At 42.3% G+C, this 16,300-nt stretch overlaps 1 protein-coding gene across 5 annotated transcripts in view; it reads right to left on the bottom strand.

Annotated features, from left to right (window-relative positions):
• The window catches only part of NTRK2 (neurotrophic receptor tyrosine kinase 2), a 323,649-nt gene that overhangs the window by 243,010 nt on the left and 64,339 nt on the right, over positions 1-16,300 (bottom strand). For 4 of the 5 annotated variants that reach the window (XM_028122271.2, XM_028122272.2, XM_028122273.1 and 1 more), the window contains exons 9-11: positions 12,673-12,708; positions 9,826-9,926; positions 3,283-3,382 (exon numbers count right to left, since the gene is read on the bottom strand). In XM_028122271.2, coding sequence (XP_027978072.1) covers positions 3,283-3,382; positions 9,826-9,926; positions 12,673-12,708 — 237 coding nt within the window. The remainder of the gene's footprint in view (positions 1-3,282; positions 3,383-9,825; positions 9,927-12,672; positions 12,709-16,300) is intronic. The other variant, XM_088019223.1, reaches the window with a different exon arrangement.

The following is a 16,300-nucleotide window of genomic DNA, read 5'->3' as shown; positions in this document are numbered from 1 at the left end:
ACCATTCACATATGAGCTGTCCTCCAGATATCAACTGTTTTCCAATTACCAAACTAAAGTGACTGAAATTGGAAACTCTCTGTGATCATTCATTCAGTCAATTAATACTTATTGAGTGCCAATTTGGATGATGAACAAGACCACTGCAAACCCTGTCTTCACAGAGCTCCCAGCCAAAGCTCCATGTGTGAGATGGTCCCTTCAGCCTTTGGTTGCAGGGAATTGACAGAACAGAAAATAAACCCTAGGAAACTTCCAGTCACATAAACCCACGTCCAGAGAACACACCACCACTCACTGGTGATATTCTAAAATCTAGATTTAACGCTCAGGTTTGGCATTTAGAGATCACCTTCCCACAAAAACAATACCATCAATCATGTCTGGGTCCTTGGGGCAATCCACAGGGCTTGAGTTGCCCTGCATTCAACTGCAGTGTGATTTAAAGAGGTTTCTGGTGACCCCAGACCCTTCCAATCCACAATCTTAAACTATGGTTACGATCCCGAGACAGCTACTGTGATGACACAGTCGACATTGGACACTGGGATGGGCAAAAACCTGCAAGTGCATGGTGGGCGGGCTGACTGCCACCTGCAATCTCAATCCGTCTCCCGGACAAGGGACTAGGAATGGAGGTAGAATCTCCCAAAGGTGCTTCTGAGGCAAGAATTACATTTGGAACAGTTCATTTGCCCATCACACAGAACAGAGCCGTTGGTCCCGGCCAAGGCTACGCGCATTTTGCACAGTTGTTACTGAGAAATCACCACTCACGTGTTTCCTGGCGATTTCAGGAGGTCTGATAGTATCTTTACATACTCTTCCCTTTTTAAGGCATACATCTTTTTCAGCAGTGATCCCAGCACTAATAGCATTTAAAGTACATTAACTTCTATTAATGTTTAAATACCACTTTTTATGTAGTTTCATTATTGCCCTCATCTTATCTTCCAGACTCCCCCCCCCCAAAAAAATCATCAACTCAGCATCTGACTAGTAAAAACAATAGCCTCAGCTCAAGCCCGATGTGTTTAAACCATGGCATGGATAGATGTGCAGCAAAAATAGAAAAAGAAGTTATTCTAAACAAGACCGTGAATCTCCAAGACGATTTTTTCAAAAACAACTTTATTTATGTTTGGAAATAAGGGAGTGAAAGCATAGGATATAGTAGCTAGTGCCTGAAGGAAGTCATTTACTGGCTCTGGGACAAGGTTTAGCAAAATCTTCCTTACAATTCATTAAGGATCCCCTTAGGTTATACATGCTCTGGAAATGTAGGTGCTTTGGCGGTAATCATCCCAAATTATCCAAATAAAAATCTGTTTCAGTCTTCGTGTGGGAGTCTCTATAGGAAATACAATCTTCTCTGAAACAAATGTCTACCTTTTATTCTCTCCCTCCCTGCACCGCACAGACTATGTGAACACTTACAGACCATTCCAGAGGTTGTTTTCCTAACACAAAGCTGGGGTGGGGGCAGCTCCTAAATATCGCTGCTAGGGTTCCCAAAGCTTTTGTGAAGCTCCTGGTAGAACCTAGACAGATTTTCTCTCTGAAGAGCCCATGAGATGAAAGGTCTCAAACTAAACCCTCAAGAAGGGAAAGTAATAATGCTAGTATCTGGCTCTCTCCAGTAAAATCCCTGCTTGGGGACATCCACTCCAAGTGCCTCTAAGGAAACAAAGTACTTGATCCGAATGAGGAAAACAAAATGCCATGGTGGGTGGCTGACATGCAGAGAACAGTAGCCTCGCCCAGACCTAGGCCCAGAAAGGTCTGCAAAGCAATGCCCCTCCCCCATCTTGTCACTCAGAAGGTGCTAGCCCATGTTGATCTCATAGAACGGTGATTCTCCAGGAATGCTTGGGCCATGGTAGTATTGGCATCCCTTGGAAACTGTTAGAAATGCCAAGTATCAGGCCCACCTCAGACCTATTAAATCAGAAACTCTTGGGGTGGCCCAGAAATCTGTGTTTTCACAAGCCTTCCAGGAGTTGCTGATGCAAAGTCACGTTTGTAAACCAGCATCGTAGTAGGACTAATTAAAATCACTGTCCCTCCCCCAGGCCTTATTTATAATTGGAGAATGAGAGATCTTTCCTCCTCCAAAAGAAATGTCAAGAATTGGCAGGTCAAGAGAAAGTCAGGAGCAGATTTGGGGGCTATTCAAGGCCTAATTTACCACTACTCCTCCCTGTTCACTTCAGGTTTAGGGATTTTGATCATGGGCACCCACAGAGGGAGAGGAGAAAACGTCAGAAATAGATCCACTCCACCCCAGAGCCCAGTGTACGCTGGATAGCTTATCGCTCCATAAACATCACTTCCAAGTGAGTAGGCAGCGTAAATAGTGGTTGTAATGAACCAGACAGATCAAGAAAACCCACCACGTTGTCTTCAACACAACGAAGCCACCACTAAACCTTCTTCGCAGCTTTCGCAAGCTGGTGGCTATTTGTAAGAGACCACACAAAATTCAACAATAGCATCTTAGTCAATACATAACATTTAAACTTCAGAGCAAATGCTTTTCAATCGCTGAAAATCTTGGCTATTTATAGAACAAGAACATTTAAATAAGTTTTCCCCCTACAATGAATTTTCCGTCCTCTGAGGGAGACCCCTGGTCTATTCTTGGGCAGCATGGCCAACAATTTTACAATTTTTAATCGAGAACTGGGAATCTTTCCATTAACGCATGCACGCACGTGCGCGCGCACACACACACACACACACACACACACACACACACACACACCCTCATTCACAAAGCTTCAATGTACAGCCTGGGTTCTGATTTCGCTTCCCCAACACAGTTCAAATCTCAGAAGATGAGAACCTTACTGTAAAAGCAGTAGCAACAACAAAAGCTACCATGGAAGGGTCTGGAAGTCACCTGCACAGCAGAAAGGACCCTTCTGCACAAAATACTTGTGTCCCTAACTAACCTACTGCCATCACAGCTCGCCTGCCTTTCTGAAGCCGAAGGGAAACCCAGGCACGCTTTGCCTGTATCGTTATTAGTTACTTCAGACTCAGGAAACCAGTTCCGTGTCTTCTGGGACAACCGTCCTCCTTGGAAAGTGGGCACTGCTGAGTAATCAACGTTATTTTGCTCTGCCTTGATTTGTAGTATCATATCCTTGTTGCTATTTTTTCAGCCTTAAAACCTAGTCATCGTAAATCTAGCCGCTTCTTTCTTTAGTGGTAATTAGCATTAGTCAGAAGCCAAAAATGATTCCACTTAAGAAGTAAAATAAACAGAACCATTCTTACCTTTCATGCCAAACTTGGAGTGTCTCGCCAACTTCAGCAGAAACAGCATCACCAGCAGACAAAATCCCACCACAGACGCAATTACCACCACAGCATAGACCTAGAGGAGAGAAGGGAGAGTGGTCATGACCTTGCTCCTTAGTTCCCTACTTCCAGATGATGATGATAATGAGGATGACAGTCCATATTTACTACTTGCTCTGCTAGAAACTTTGTGTCTGTCAACCCATTTATCACTCAACAACTCTACAGTGAAGTATTGTAGGTCCGATTATTATCCCTACTTAACAAATGAGAACACAAAAGTTAGAAGCTTATAAAAATATCAATGCACTTGATACTGTATAAACACAGAGATACATTACTCTCTTCCCATCTATCTATCCTCCTACCTGCCTACCTGGAGAGAGGAAAGAGAATATACAAAACTTGAATGATAAAATACTGATTATTTCTGAAGCCGGTGAAAGATACAGTAGGGTTCATTTTGCTATGCTCTCTACCATTGGGCATGTTAGAAAGCTGTCCATAATAAAAAGATTTTTCTTTTAAGTTAGCTAATGTTGATCTTAGACATCAGATTCCCATGGAGCTGGGAGTAGGCAGGGAAGGGAGCAGGAGGGGTACCTGTGGGTGAGTTCACTTGTGAAAGCTCACTGGGTTGTAGACTTATGATAGGTACACATATGTGTATGTATGATAGAGGTCAACACAAAGTTTTTTTAAACTTAAAATGTAATTATAACATGTGGGTTATACAAGTGGAGAGAGCAGATGCAGACCCGTGTGAATCCTGCCACAACCCTGAGAGAGATCACAGAGGCCTAAGAGTGTAATGCTAATGAAGTACATATTAACATTTCAGAAACAAAGATGGAAGCAGGACAATGCATCTCCTTCCATTCCTGCTGCTCACTCCAAGGTCCCGCTCCCAAGAAAAGTGTGACTCTCTAAGCCAGGAGGCAGCAAACTTTTGCTCTAAAGGGTTAGACAGTACATACTTTAGGCTTTGGGGGCCATACAGTCTCTTTCACAAACTCTCAACTCTGCTGGTGTAGAGTGAAAGCAGCCATAGACAATATGTAAGCAAATGGGCATGACTGGGTGCCTATAAAACTTTATTTACAAAAACAGATGGCTATAGTTTGCAGACTCCTATTCTAAATTGTTTTAGATGTCCATACTTTCTTAGATGCTTAAGCTTCTTTTTGTTTCATTTAATCTGCATAATAATCCTTAAGACATACATTATTATTCCCATCTGTGATAATCATTAATGCTGTTTACCAAACATTTCTATTTCTTCCTGCATTTCTCTTTATAAGATTCACTTCCTGGCTTCCTTGTGGTAAGATGGGTGCATGTGACCAGTTCTGGTCAATGAGGTGAGATTTGTATCCCTGACAATGGAGCATTTCACTGCTACCCTGAGATCTTAGACTGAGGCAGTTATTCACACCCAGGGATGATGTTATACCCAGGGGACAGCTGTCAATTTGGGGTTGTCACAACTGGAGGAGGGTGCTACTAGCATCTAATGGGTCAAGGCCAGGGATGCTGCTAAACATCCTACAACACTTAACAACCCCCACAACAAGAAGTTATTCATCCATAGTAACGATGTCAATAGTTCCAAGGCTGAGAACCCTGCTCTCATACTTCTTTCTCTGGGCCTTAATAAATGCTAACTTTCCAAAAGTGGCTGCCTATCAATCTAGTCTTAGAATGAGGACAAGGCTGACCGAACTGCCGGTCAACACAAATAATGAAGCAGGAAGTAAACCTTTGTCATTTTAAGCTGCTAAGGTTTGGGGATTTTTGTTACTGCAGCATAGTTTACGCTGACTGATGTACCCATCTCGGAATGAGAGGCAGTACAGCCTCTCATTACAAGAACGTGAGTTCCTCATGAGTTTGAAGTTTAGATTTACCACTTACTGGGTGCCTGACCTCAGAATTACTCAATCTCTCAGCATCCAACACGCCTCATGTGTGAAACAGGGAATATAATCATTTTACCTTGCAGATTATTTAAATCCTCAGTGAGTTAATGCAGATAATGGGTTTGGAACAGAGTCTTCTACAATAGATAATAAATTAATGTTGGCTATGAGGATGGTAAAACTGAGATTTATAAAAAGTTAAATAAGCAACCCAAGATCACACCTTTCGAGCTTGGGATTTGAACTGAAGTCTAAGTACAAAACCTGTGACTTATCCATGGTTCAGCCTTTATACTACTCCTTCAAAACACATGGCTGAGAAGGAAGACAGGATAATAAAAATGCATGGCTAATCCTCCTGTGACATCCTCTCTGGCATCCACTGGGGACAGGACAGCATTAAAGAAGGCATGAAACCCAGGAAAGGGCACATGCCACACACTTGGCCAGAATGGAGCCAAGCTGTGAGAATCCTCTCCTCCGGCACTGTGGTCATGAGTTGTGAGTGGCTCTCCCAGAGAACACCTCTGCCAATGTTTGAGTGCAGACTTAACTCTGTCTCTGTGGCCTATATACAAACAGAGTGCTTGTGATTCCTAAAAGGTTAATTATAGATCAACTTGTAACTAAGGCCATTTCCCTCAAACGTACCTAATGATTTGGGGTGGGTTCTTTTTGTTTGTTTGTTTCCATCTTCATTTCTAACTAACATCTGCATGGAAAAGAGATCGTAGTATTTTAGCTTTCAGTTTCTCAATCTTATTATTAAATTCCAGACTTGTACTAATAGAAGGAGAAAAATTGAATAAACAAGTTCAATCCCTATTTCATAGATAAGGAAACAGGGATGGAGAGATGTTAAGAGACTTGCCCCTAGCCCCACAACTTCTCTGTAGGACCAGAGACAGCCTCTGACCCACTTCAGAAAGTACCTGACTGGCATTCAGAAGACTTGGTTCTTATGTTCCCAGGACACCTTGCTTTTACGAGCTGTGAGAGTTAACAGATGCTTCACTTCTGCAAGCTTCCATTCCCTCATTTGTACACGGAGATAATAATACCTGCCCTGACTTCTCTATTTCATTATAGAGTGTTTAAGTCAACCTGGAAAATGGGAAGGGGTTCTACTGCTGGGGAGCAGCTAACGATCTGCTAGCAAATATTTAAACCTACTGAAGCAGCTCTACATGCAAAGAATCCTTTAACAAACAAAGAATCCCAAGACAACGAGAAAAATTGTTTCCAAAAAAATGAATTGTTTGGTAAATATAGTTTCATGTACCGTGCATGTGTTGGGTGGGGGTGGTCTTTATGCGGGAGACAAGCAGGGGTGAATGTATTTGTTCATCTGTTTGCTTGGTTGGTTGGTTTAGTTGGCCGGCTGGCTGGCTGGTTAGTTGTTTGGTTGTTTGGTTATTTGGTAGGTTAGTTTGCTGTTTGCTTGTTTGGTTAGTTGGTTGGTTGGATGGTTAGTTGGCTGGTTGGTTGTTTGGTTAATTATGTGGCTGGTTGGTTGATTGGTTGGTTAGTTGTTTTTAATCTGAGGATATCTCTCAGCATTAACAAGGACCTGCTCTACTCAAAAAATCCAGCAAGGTTCATGAGGAGCACATATTGGACCAGAAAGGAAAGCATTTGAGGCTGCCTTCCAAATGCTCTGATAACACCTTTAACTCTTCTATCAGCTCCCTGACTCTGAAACTCTTCTAATCTAACAATCCTCCCTGGGATTAGGAACTGTTCATGAATTAAATATCTGATCCAGACTTAAGTTTTACATTTTCTTTAAATTCTACAAAGCATTACACCTTGCACCCATCAGGCAGATTTCCAGGGACCTCAGGTGGAATTGTAATGTACCAACTTTCAACAAAGAGTATTTTCAGTGATCTTGCCTTCCAGTGGCCCTGCTGTAAAGAGTCCAAATATCACTGAGATGTGCCACTTAGGGACTTAAATTTATCATTGGGTCTCAAAAGAGAAAAGTGAAGTTGGCATGTAATTTTTAGTAACTGGGCTATGTATACACCTGTGGGCTTAACACATACTCCTTGGATTCCTTATATACACAACTTTCTCAAACCAAAAAACACTAAGTGGTTTGGTATGAGAATAAACCAAAAAGATTGCACAAGGCAGGAAGCAGAAAACATTCTGCAGCTGATTTACCACGGCATTTGTCCCTGCTATTTCAATGCAATGCATCCTGTCATCTATGGAAATATGTGTGTGTGTGTCTCCATGTACTGGATATGCGTATTTTGAGTTGCAGCTGAGCTACATCTGTTATGATCCTCCCATTCCCACAGCCAGGGCCCTCGTTTAAATATAAATCACATCTCCCTAGCTAATCACACTGCTTCCAATCTCTCTGTCCTGCAACGCATTTTAGAGTACTCACCATTACTCTAATCAGCCTCCAATTTTTATTATCTCCTAGGTGCCAGACACTATTTGAGGGATGAGGGATACAGCTCTGAAAAACACTGACCAGGTTGCCTAGATTTGGAAATTCACTAAAGAATCTAGAGAAGGAGGGGGGTCTGGGTGGCTCAGTTGGTTAAGGGCCCGACTCTTAATTTTGGCTCAGGTCATGATCTCCAGGTCATGAGATCAAGCCCCACATCGGGCTCCATGCTCAGCATGGAGCCTGCTTGAGATTCTCTCCCTCCCTCTCCCTCTGCCCCTTCCCACCACCCATGTGCATGTGCTCTCTCTCTCTCTCTCTCTCTCTCTAAAAAGAATCTAGGGAAGGAAAAAAGACATTACACAAGTAAACAATAAAGAAGCAAGGGAATTACAGACAAGAATAACTGCTCAGAAGAAAATGGAACATGATCATGGCTGCCTGGTGGCTAAAGCCATGTGATGACCATTGGGAAGTGCATGCCTTGTAGAGGGAACAGCAAACATAAAGGCTGTGAGACAAGAGTAAGCCCGAAGCACGTGAGAGAACATGAAGAAGGACAGGTGGCACACATGAGGGCAGGGTGAGGGGTGAAGGCAGAGACGCAGATGAGGGCAAGACGTGCGGGGCCTTTTTGTCACCATGAGAAGCCGGGCTTTTGTAATAAAAGTTCTCTTACACTCGCACTGGGAAGACTCTGAGAATGACAATAAAAATGATCTGATTTGTGCTTTTCAAAGGTCACTCAGGCTGCTGTATGGAGAAAGGCCGGGAGATCACAGGGTGGGAGACAGGGACAGGTAGAGGCTGCAGAGGTCATCCAGGAACGAGCAACTGTGGTAAACTTCCTCTGTGAAGGGCCAGGTGACTAAACACTTCCATCTCTTCAGGCCGCACAGACTTTGCCGCAGCTACTCCAGCTACCACCGTGGCGCAAAAGTAGCCACAGACAATATGTCAATAGGCATGACCGCGTTCCGATAAAACTTTATTCTTTACAGACACTGACATTTGAATTTCATAAGAGTTGCACGTGTCATGAAATATCATTCTCCTTTTCATTTTTTTTTCCCAAACCACTTAAAAAGGTAAAAACTCTTCTTAGCCTGAAAAACAGGGGGTGAGCGGGACTTGGCCCGTGGGCCGTAGTTTGCCAACTCTCGGGTGAGCCTGCGGCCATGGCAGTGGGGGTGGGGGATGTGGATGGGTTTGGGGTTTATCAGGTGGCAGAGCTCACAGCACAGGGGACCGGGTGCACGTGACAGTGATGAGAAGAATGAGGGACGTGGCTGGCCTTTGAGCTGAGCAGCTGACAGACCAACCCCGCCAGAGTCCTGGGGCTCAAGCCCGCCCCCTTCAGTGGCTCCTCCCTACATGATAAATCTAACGCCTGGCACTGTGTTTCAAAACCCCATGACCTGGCACAACCACTTCTCCAATCGTGCCTCTGATGGTCCCCCCCCCCCCACACACACACCTTACCTTCCCATCAAAACCATTTTCCAGTCTGCAGGCTCTTGTGCACACACCCAAGATGCCCTTCCCTTGGTTTCCTGTCCGTCTAAATGCCAGCCATCCCACACAGCTGGAAAATGCCCCCAGCTCCAGCAAGGCCCCTCGGGAGCTCCCAGCAGGAAGGAGTGGAGCACCTGCCCCTCTAGGTCCCGCTCTCACATCCCACTGCTTCTCTGTCTGTATCACAGGTGCTGGTATCCAGTCACCGCTCAGGGCTCTGACCGAAGTATAAACTCCTGAAGGACAGACCTGCTATTCCTTCATATTTTTCTATCTTCCCACTACCAGTCCCTCCCAGAACCTATGGGATTCCTTAAATTTAGTGGGCAATGAGACTCTTATTAAAATACAGAACAAGACAGGCATGAAGGTGCCAAAGATGGGAATAATGCCCGAATGAGACACTGCTCTTCTTTTTTAAGGACATTTAAAATAAGAACCACTAGCAATTAACGGAGCACATAAAAGGGGAAGCAAGTAAGTCAGAGGCTACACAGCACATTTATCACTTCTCTTGAACATTTCTGTGAAGTCTTCCAAACGTCAACACCCTATTCACACCTGAACAGTAAAAATGTCATGTTGAAAGTATGCACCGAAGCAGTTCTGCTCCCCCCAACATTTAAGCATCCACAGCGCTCAGAGCCGACCTAGGAAACAACTATTCATCTCACTCACCGAGAGATGTTCCCGACCGCTTTTGTCAGCAACATCTGTGGAAGGGATTTCGTTACTTCTGTTCGTGGTGTCCCCAATGTCATTTGCTGCAGTCCCATAATCTTAAATTGGAGAAATGGGAAAAAGAAGGAACCATGAAGTTGTCACCAGGCTACCAACAAACACGAGGCCACAGTATGACCCAGAACCATGAAGCGAGACAAATCACAACGATTCCAAGCCCCTGAAAGCCTGGCTGCAGAGGAACATGACCCAGCTCTTGGGTGAAAGCCATTGTAGTGCTGGGATTGCATGATGCTCAAATGTTATGCAACCCAGATCTTTCCATCACCGGCTTGGCAGACAAATTCTAAACTAGGTTTTCCTTGGTAGGTCAGAATATATCCCTTTTTTTAATGAAGTCTTTAATATAAATACGAAAGGGAATCGATCCTTTAAGAGTCATACATTTATAGACCTGGAAGGGCCTTTGGATATGGAATCTAATCACCAGTTTTATAGCTGAAGAAGGTCATCTGCGAAAAGTCAAATGACTAGTCTAAGGTGAACTGGCAGGAAGGTGGCAGAGCCTAAACATGAACCACACCTCAAATCAGCAACACTCATTCCAGGGCTGATGCGTCTTGTTTGGGTAAGAGGCAGCCACTCAGGAGGGGCTATGGAGTCAGCATTGATGTGGACTTGGGTGCCCATATGAACTTTTTTGAAAAGGTCTTAATTGCCAACATTTCAGTTTCTGAATTCATAGAGAGGGAGCTGCACCAACACAGTATTAAGAATTGTGAGAATACGTGCTCCCATCAGCACGTCTCAAATGTCCCTGCCATCTTCTGAATCAATTTTAGTCTATACGGAGCAGGCTGGAAATAAATGATTGGGTTTTTTTTTGGGGGGGGGGTAGTGAATGTTTTTATTAGTCATATTCATATAAAAAGTCATAGAAAGTTTTTTATGAAGTTATTGTAGACAACGTTGTTTATAAATGTTTGGTATTTTTCTTCTCAATAGATATGAGGAATGCAGTTTCCAGCCTGAACATTAAGTCATTAACCTCATTAACCTCATTAAGTGAGCCCCAGCTAAACCTCCCTCTGTAGGACTATCAAGCTGGCTTTGGGGCAACAAATTTAAATTATATTTATATTAGCAGAGTGTTCCTTTGAATGTGAATAAATAGTAACCAAAAAAGCATCTATTTTCCGTTTGCTGTTTTATTCTTAACTCCAAAACTACATTGTCACCATTTTCATTTTAAATATACTAGAACATTGATTTCAACCAAACACTAAGAAATATCATCCATTTGCTAATTTTTTTACCTCTTCATATTCTAATGAGCCACTCATGCAAAATTAAGTCACTAAAGTATTGATAGTTTAATCTCCTATTTGGCCCGAAGATCCAAAGTGGGATCTGAGGCCAAAGGGAAGATGGAATTTTTAAAGTCTTGAAGTTACTGGAAAAGAGTCCAAAACATAATTTTAAAATGTAAAATCACAATTCAAACATAGCTCTCTGTGACACAATCTGAGACTTTTTCTTTAAGCCATAATGGGACAAATAAAAGCAAAAATTCGCAAATCACATGCACAAAATCATCCAAAACACAATTTGAAGGAGATATAGTTTAACATGCATAAAACAGGTAAAGATAATATAATCCCCCAGTTAAAATTAGCTCAAGTTAAATACACACACATATAACATACAAATATAGAATCTTTTTATAAAAAAAAATTAAATGTCCACATGTACATAAAGGTAAAGAATGGAATATTTAATACAATAAGTTATATATGTCACATTTTACTCAATCTAACTTTTAATCAGTCTTAAATTTTGAGCCAAGTCTTGAAATTGAGGCTGCCACTTCCCCAAACAGAGCCTTCCTGGTCATGAAGGTAATCTGTTAGAGATGGATTTTCACAGCTAATCAAACACCCCTGGAATTCCATTAAAATAGCAAAACACAGATGAGATATCCAGTTAAAAGCTAATATAGTCCACCTTCTGGCTTCTCCCTTCCTACATTCCTAAGAGAACCCCATCTTATTCAAGGGGTTCAATGACATTCTCTGAGGAAGATTTAAACTCCAGGGGTGGCTCTAGTTAAGTCAAGGGTTAGTCCATCCCTCTTATCAGTAATGGTGGCAAGAATGGACTATGACCCACTGTGTCGTGAATCAGATTCAAGGAGGGCTGATGGAGATCTCTGGGAAAGTTCCCTTTCCCCTGGAATGCCTTCAGAAGCTCTTCCATTTCTCCCAACAACGTGAGTGAGAGCGGCCCCTCTGCGAGCATCATCTTCCTACCATGAGGGGAGTCAGCCTTCGGGGAAGTGGGCGCAGTAGGCAGGGGGTAATAAAGATGAAAAACTTGGGTGCCTGATGACATGGTAGAGCTACTGGTTAACCAAACTTAAAAACATGCCCTACTTTTGAGGCTGTGAGCCTGTCTGTGAGCCAAACTTCCTTATTATACAAGAAACATAATTTTGAATTGGGTTTACTGTCAAAGCCAGAAACTGATACACATCCCTTTTCTTGGTAGTCATGGCTTTTAAACAGGTAATTAGTTCCCAATTATGGAAACAAAATGTCTATTACAGTGGAATGGATTTACTACTTCCAAGAACAGAACATGAGAGAGAAAATGCTATTTACAAGCACTGTAAATATCAAGGGAAAACAGCCATCAATATTGAATGATTTTTGAAATATTATTGTGGCCCATGTAATGCTTAAAGCGTATATTTAACTGAACTTAAAGGTCCACTTTTAGTTGATTTGTTTCATTTTAGACAAACATTTTGAAAAAAATACAAAATAAAGACAACATGATAGCTACCTTCATAAATTACATCAGGATAATTTGGGTTGGCACCTAAAAGGCAAAACAAAGCAAAGATTTGTAAGTATGCATTCAGAATTAATACTAAGTATCCCCACTAAAGTGAGTTACATATATATTGAAGGTTTTATAGGTTTATAGTTTGTTTTACAGAACAGGAACATGAAACCTGAAATTCTTGGTTTGCTTCATGTGAACTGTTTCCCTCCCCAGTCCCCAAACCTCCACCCCTTCCAAAGAAAAGAAATGAATGAGGAGAAATTACACATCACTTTATAGCAGGGAAAACTTCAGCAATCAATGCATTACGACTATTTCTAGTACCCAGTTGGCCATTTTAACTGCAATCCTGGTACTTTTATTCTAGAGACAGATTATCTCCATACCACTTTAAACAACAAAAGATAAAACCTCTGATGGCTTGGGTATTACTTTCAAAGTGTACTTTGGCAGGTCTACTTGCTTTCACAAACACATTATTAACCAGCCCGAATAATGATATCTAATGCCCAATTTTGCTCTCCACTTGGTGTTCAGAGGGGGGTTGCCAAGGTTGAATAAACGAACCCTTTCTTCTGCCTTAATACAACACAGAAAAATAAATGTACTTTCTCTATTGAAATGATTTATGTATAAGAGGTTACACATAAATGTTATGTCAGAGACAAATGCAAAAGTATATCCACTTAATTGGGGGGCGTGGGGAATGATTCTTTAGTCACCAAGATGATCAGAATACTCTGTTTTGAAATATTCTCATGAAAACTTGCAAAAACTTTTTTAATTTTTTTAAATCATCATCAACAAGAACTGGTGACAAAACCATCTGATACTTACTCTCCAATCAGAACTAACCGGGTCTCTATATGAAAGCCTACTTGGAAATAAAATAAAATTTGATATAACATTTGTGTGATTACAAAATAAATTTCCAAAGCTACTTCCTATGCTTTTAGCCTTCACTTACCTACTTGTAAACTGTAAAGCTTATTCAGCTCTCATTTCACTTCTAAACCCTTCAGCAGAAAAATATCACCTAAGATAAAGGGAAACTAGAGCCAATTTTCTGTTCATGTATTCCCTATCAAAGGTAGTTTACATGAAGAACCAAATAAAAATGGCCTTAATGTTCAAATCAGAATTTTAACACATTTCAACTAATAGAATATCTATTTCAGCAGGGGAAACATTAAGTAGATGGTTAGGTACATCGATTCAGGGATGCTGCAAACTGCTGAGCATTCCATGCTAACTGGGGCGCCGTTTAGACTGTAGTCTATGTGAATGACACCACCTGAAATTGTGCAGTGCACAACCTGTGCTGCTCCCTGTGTCAATTCATGCAAAGTCACCGATTCTAGTATATTTCATAGTATTTTGAGTTTTATTATCCCAAACACCATTTTAAAGTAGTCTTGAGTTATAATATGCTAATACGTATTATCAGGATTATTTGTAGTGGATGTGATATTCTTGAGAAGGGCCTTGAAGGCTGTCTTGCAGTTTGAGGGATAAATTCAGTGGATAAAGCAGCATGAAATCCCAGTGGCAGCCCTGGTGATGTCATATGCAGAGCACCCACCCACCTGCTGAAATCCTTTCCCTTTGCAAAGTCCCTGGACCAAGTGGGTGTCCTGTCCCTGTGAGCATTTCCTACCTCTACTGAAGGAAAGGTTCTGTAACCCCAAGTGAGCAAGTCATTCTTTGAACTTCTCAGTAATCCATTACTTTACAAGATCCCACTCTGGTCCCCTCCTCACTGTGCCCTCAATATACAAGTCTGCATCTGCAAGGGTACCTTCCCACCAGAGTCCACACTCCACTTCTAGACCTCGCTCCAGGATCCAGGACCCAGGACTCACATTTCCTTCCCCACACCTCCCCCCAAACACATTTCCTAGGACTAACTAGCCTTTTCCCTACATCTGTCAGCCCACAGGTGGCCACACCACTGGTATGAGTGAGCACCTTCTGACCCAAGACGCAAGGGACAGGGGAGCGTTGAGCAAGGGCAGGTGAGCTGGGGTGTCCACATGCCGGCTCACTGCCTCTCATGTACCTCTTGCCATATAGTTTCAGAGGCACAGGGCAGGGGGTATGGCCAGGAACCAGCTCTACCAAAACCACTACCTTCCAGCATGGAACTCCAAGAATCTGGGAGAATTAGATCCTCAAACCCAGCCTTTCTGGTCACTACACACATATATATGCCAAGGTAGGAAGACAGAACCTATTTTATTTAGCAATTCATTAACTTGATTAATATTTTTTAAGTATTTGGATATAAGTATACAGACTTTGATTTGTACTAGGTTGGCTGCCTACGACCCAGGGCATTTCTGAGACAGTGAACTTTAAGTTTTAAAACTGGGATAGTCCCAGGAAAATCCTCGCAGTTTGTCCAGGAATGAGGGCTTTCCCCAGACATAGGACTTTTAGTGTGAAAACTAGGACTAGTCAGTCACCCTGATTTGTCCTCAAGCCCCGAGGGACCCCACACACAGTTGCCTCCTGCCTTTACACATGCAATCCCATAAAAAAGTAAAAAGGCTGAGGATTTAGAGCCAGATTTATCTAAACCACATACAGGAAGGGCTGCAGTGAATATGACCGATGTACAGGTGTAACCGACCTCGTCACAGAAAGGTAACACCTAAACGTATTACTCACGCAAGGCACCCGGGAACAACATGAACGTCGAATCAGTTCAATGCAGCAAATGTCATGTATAGAAAAAGGATTTGGGATGGGAATCAAAAGTAAGTAGGTTAGCCCATAATCTGGAAAACTCGTCTTTTTCCAGACTTACAACTTCTGTCGGTGCATGCCTTTCCTACCAAGTTCACCAGCAAAACCACTAGGTCACATCTACACTTTCCGGAAAGTACTACATTTTCCTAACTTCATTTTCTCAAATGTATGCGGAGAATCATCACTTGACTTCCATGGTCTGAAAGACTCAAATCTAGTGCGAGATTATGAAACTCACAGAAAGACAACACGGGAAGAACAGTAAGGTGCTCTTTATTTGCCCCTCCCGACCATACAATACTATGTCTGAGGAGGGCCAACTCAACTGCAATAAAGAAACGCCTCGTGGGAGGACGCACAGACCTAGAGTTTATGACAAACAAGGGTCACAGTACTCCAGCTAAGCCCAGCTCATCGAACACGGTATTTTGCTTCTAGCAACTTCTCGGTCAAGCTAACCTCCCGTGGTGTTTATACTCCAACAGTAAGGTAGTTATTAACATCATGTTAAATGCAGACAGGAGACAAAGTCACCCCTTCCTTTTCAGACCTCTGGCAATGGTCATATTGTGAAAATATCCTGTGATTCTTAAGTCTAATTTCTAACTGGTTCCTTTCACTTAGTTTAAATATGTTCATTACATATCATTACTTGCTACAGGTAGAAACGCCTGTTTGAGATATTCAGGACGAAAAGGTGGGCGAGGAGAGACAAACACTGACTATGAGGGAAAAGCCAACAAAAAGAGAATGAATGAAAGATAAAGGAGCGATGCGCTTGTAAGGGGGATGTGAGCAGAGCTGTACTTTCTTGAATACCATCCCAGTAGCTCACCAAGCAAGAAGTCTCAGATTTAGGCAGCAGGAGGTGGTA

This window comes from Eumetopias jubatus, unplaced genomic scaffold, assembly GCF_037043125.1.
Source record: "Eumetopias jubatus isolate StellerSeaLion01/CBP00866 unplaced genomic scaffold, mEumJub1_p1.0 scaffold_15, whole genome shotgun sequence".
Classification (NCBI taxonomy): domain Eukaryota; kingdom Metazoa; phylum Chordata; class Mammalia; order Carnivora; family Otariidae; genus Eumetopias; species Eumetopias jubatus.
The sequence above is the reverse complement of the archived record's forward strand: the minus strand, read 5'-3'. Positions and strand labels throughout refer to the sequence as shown.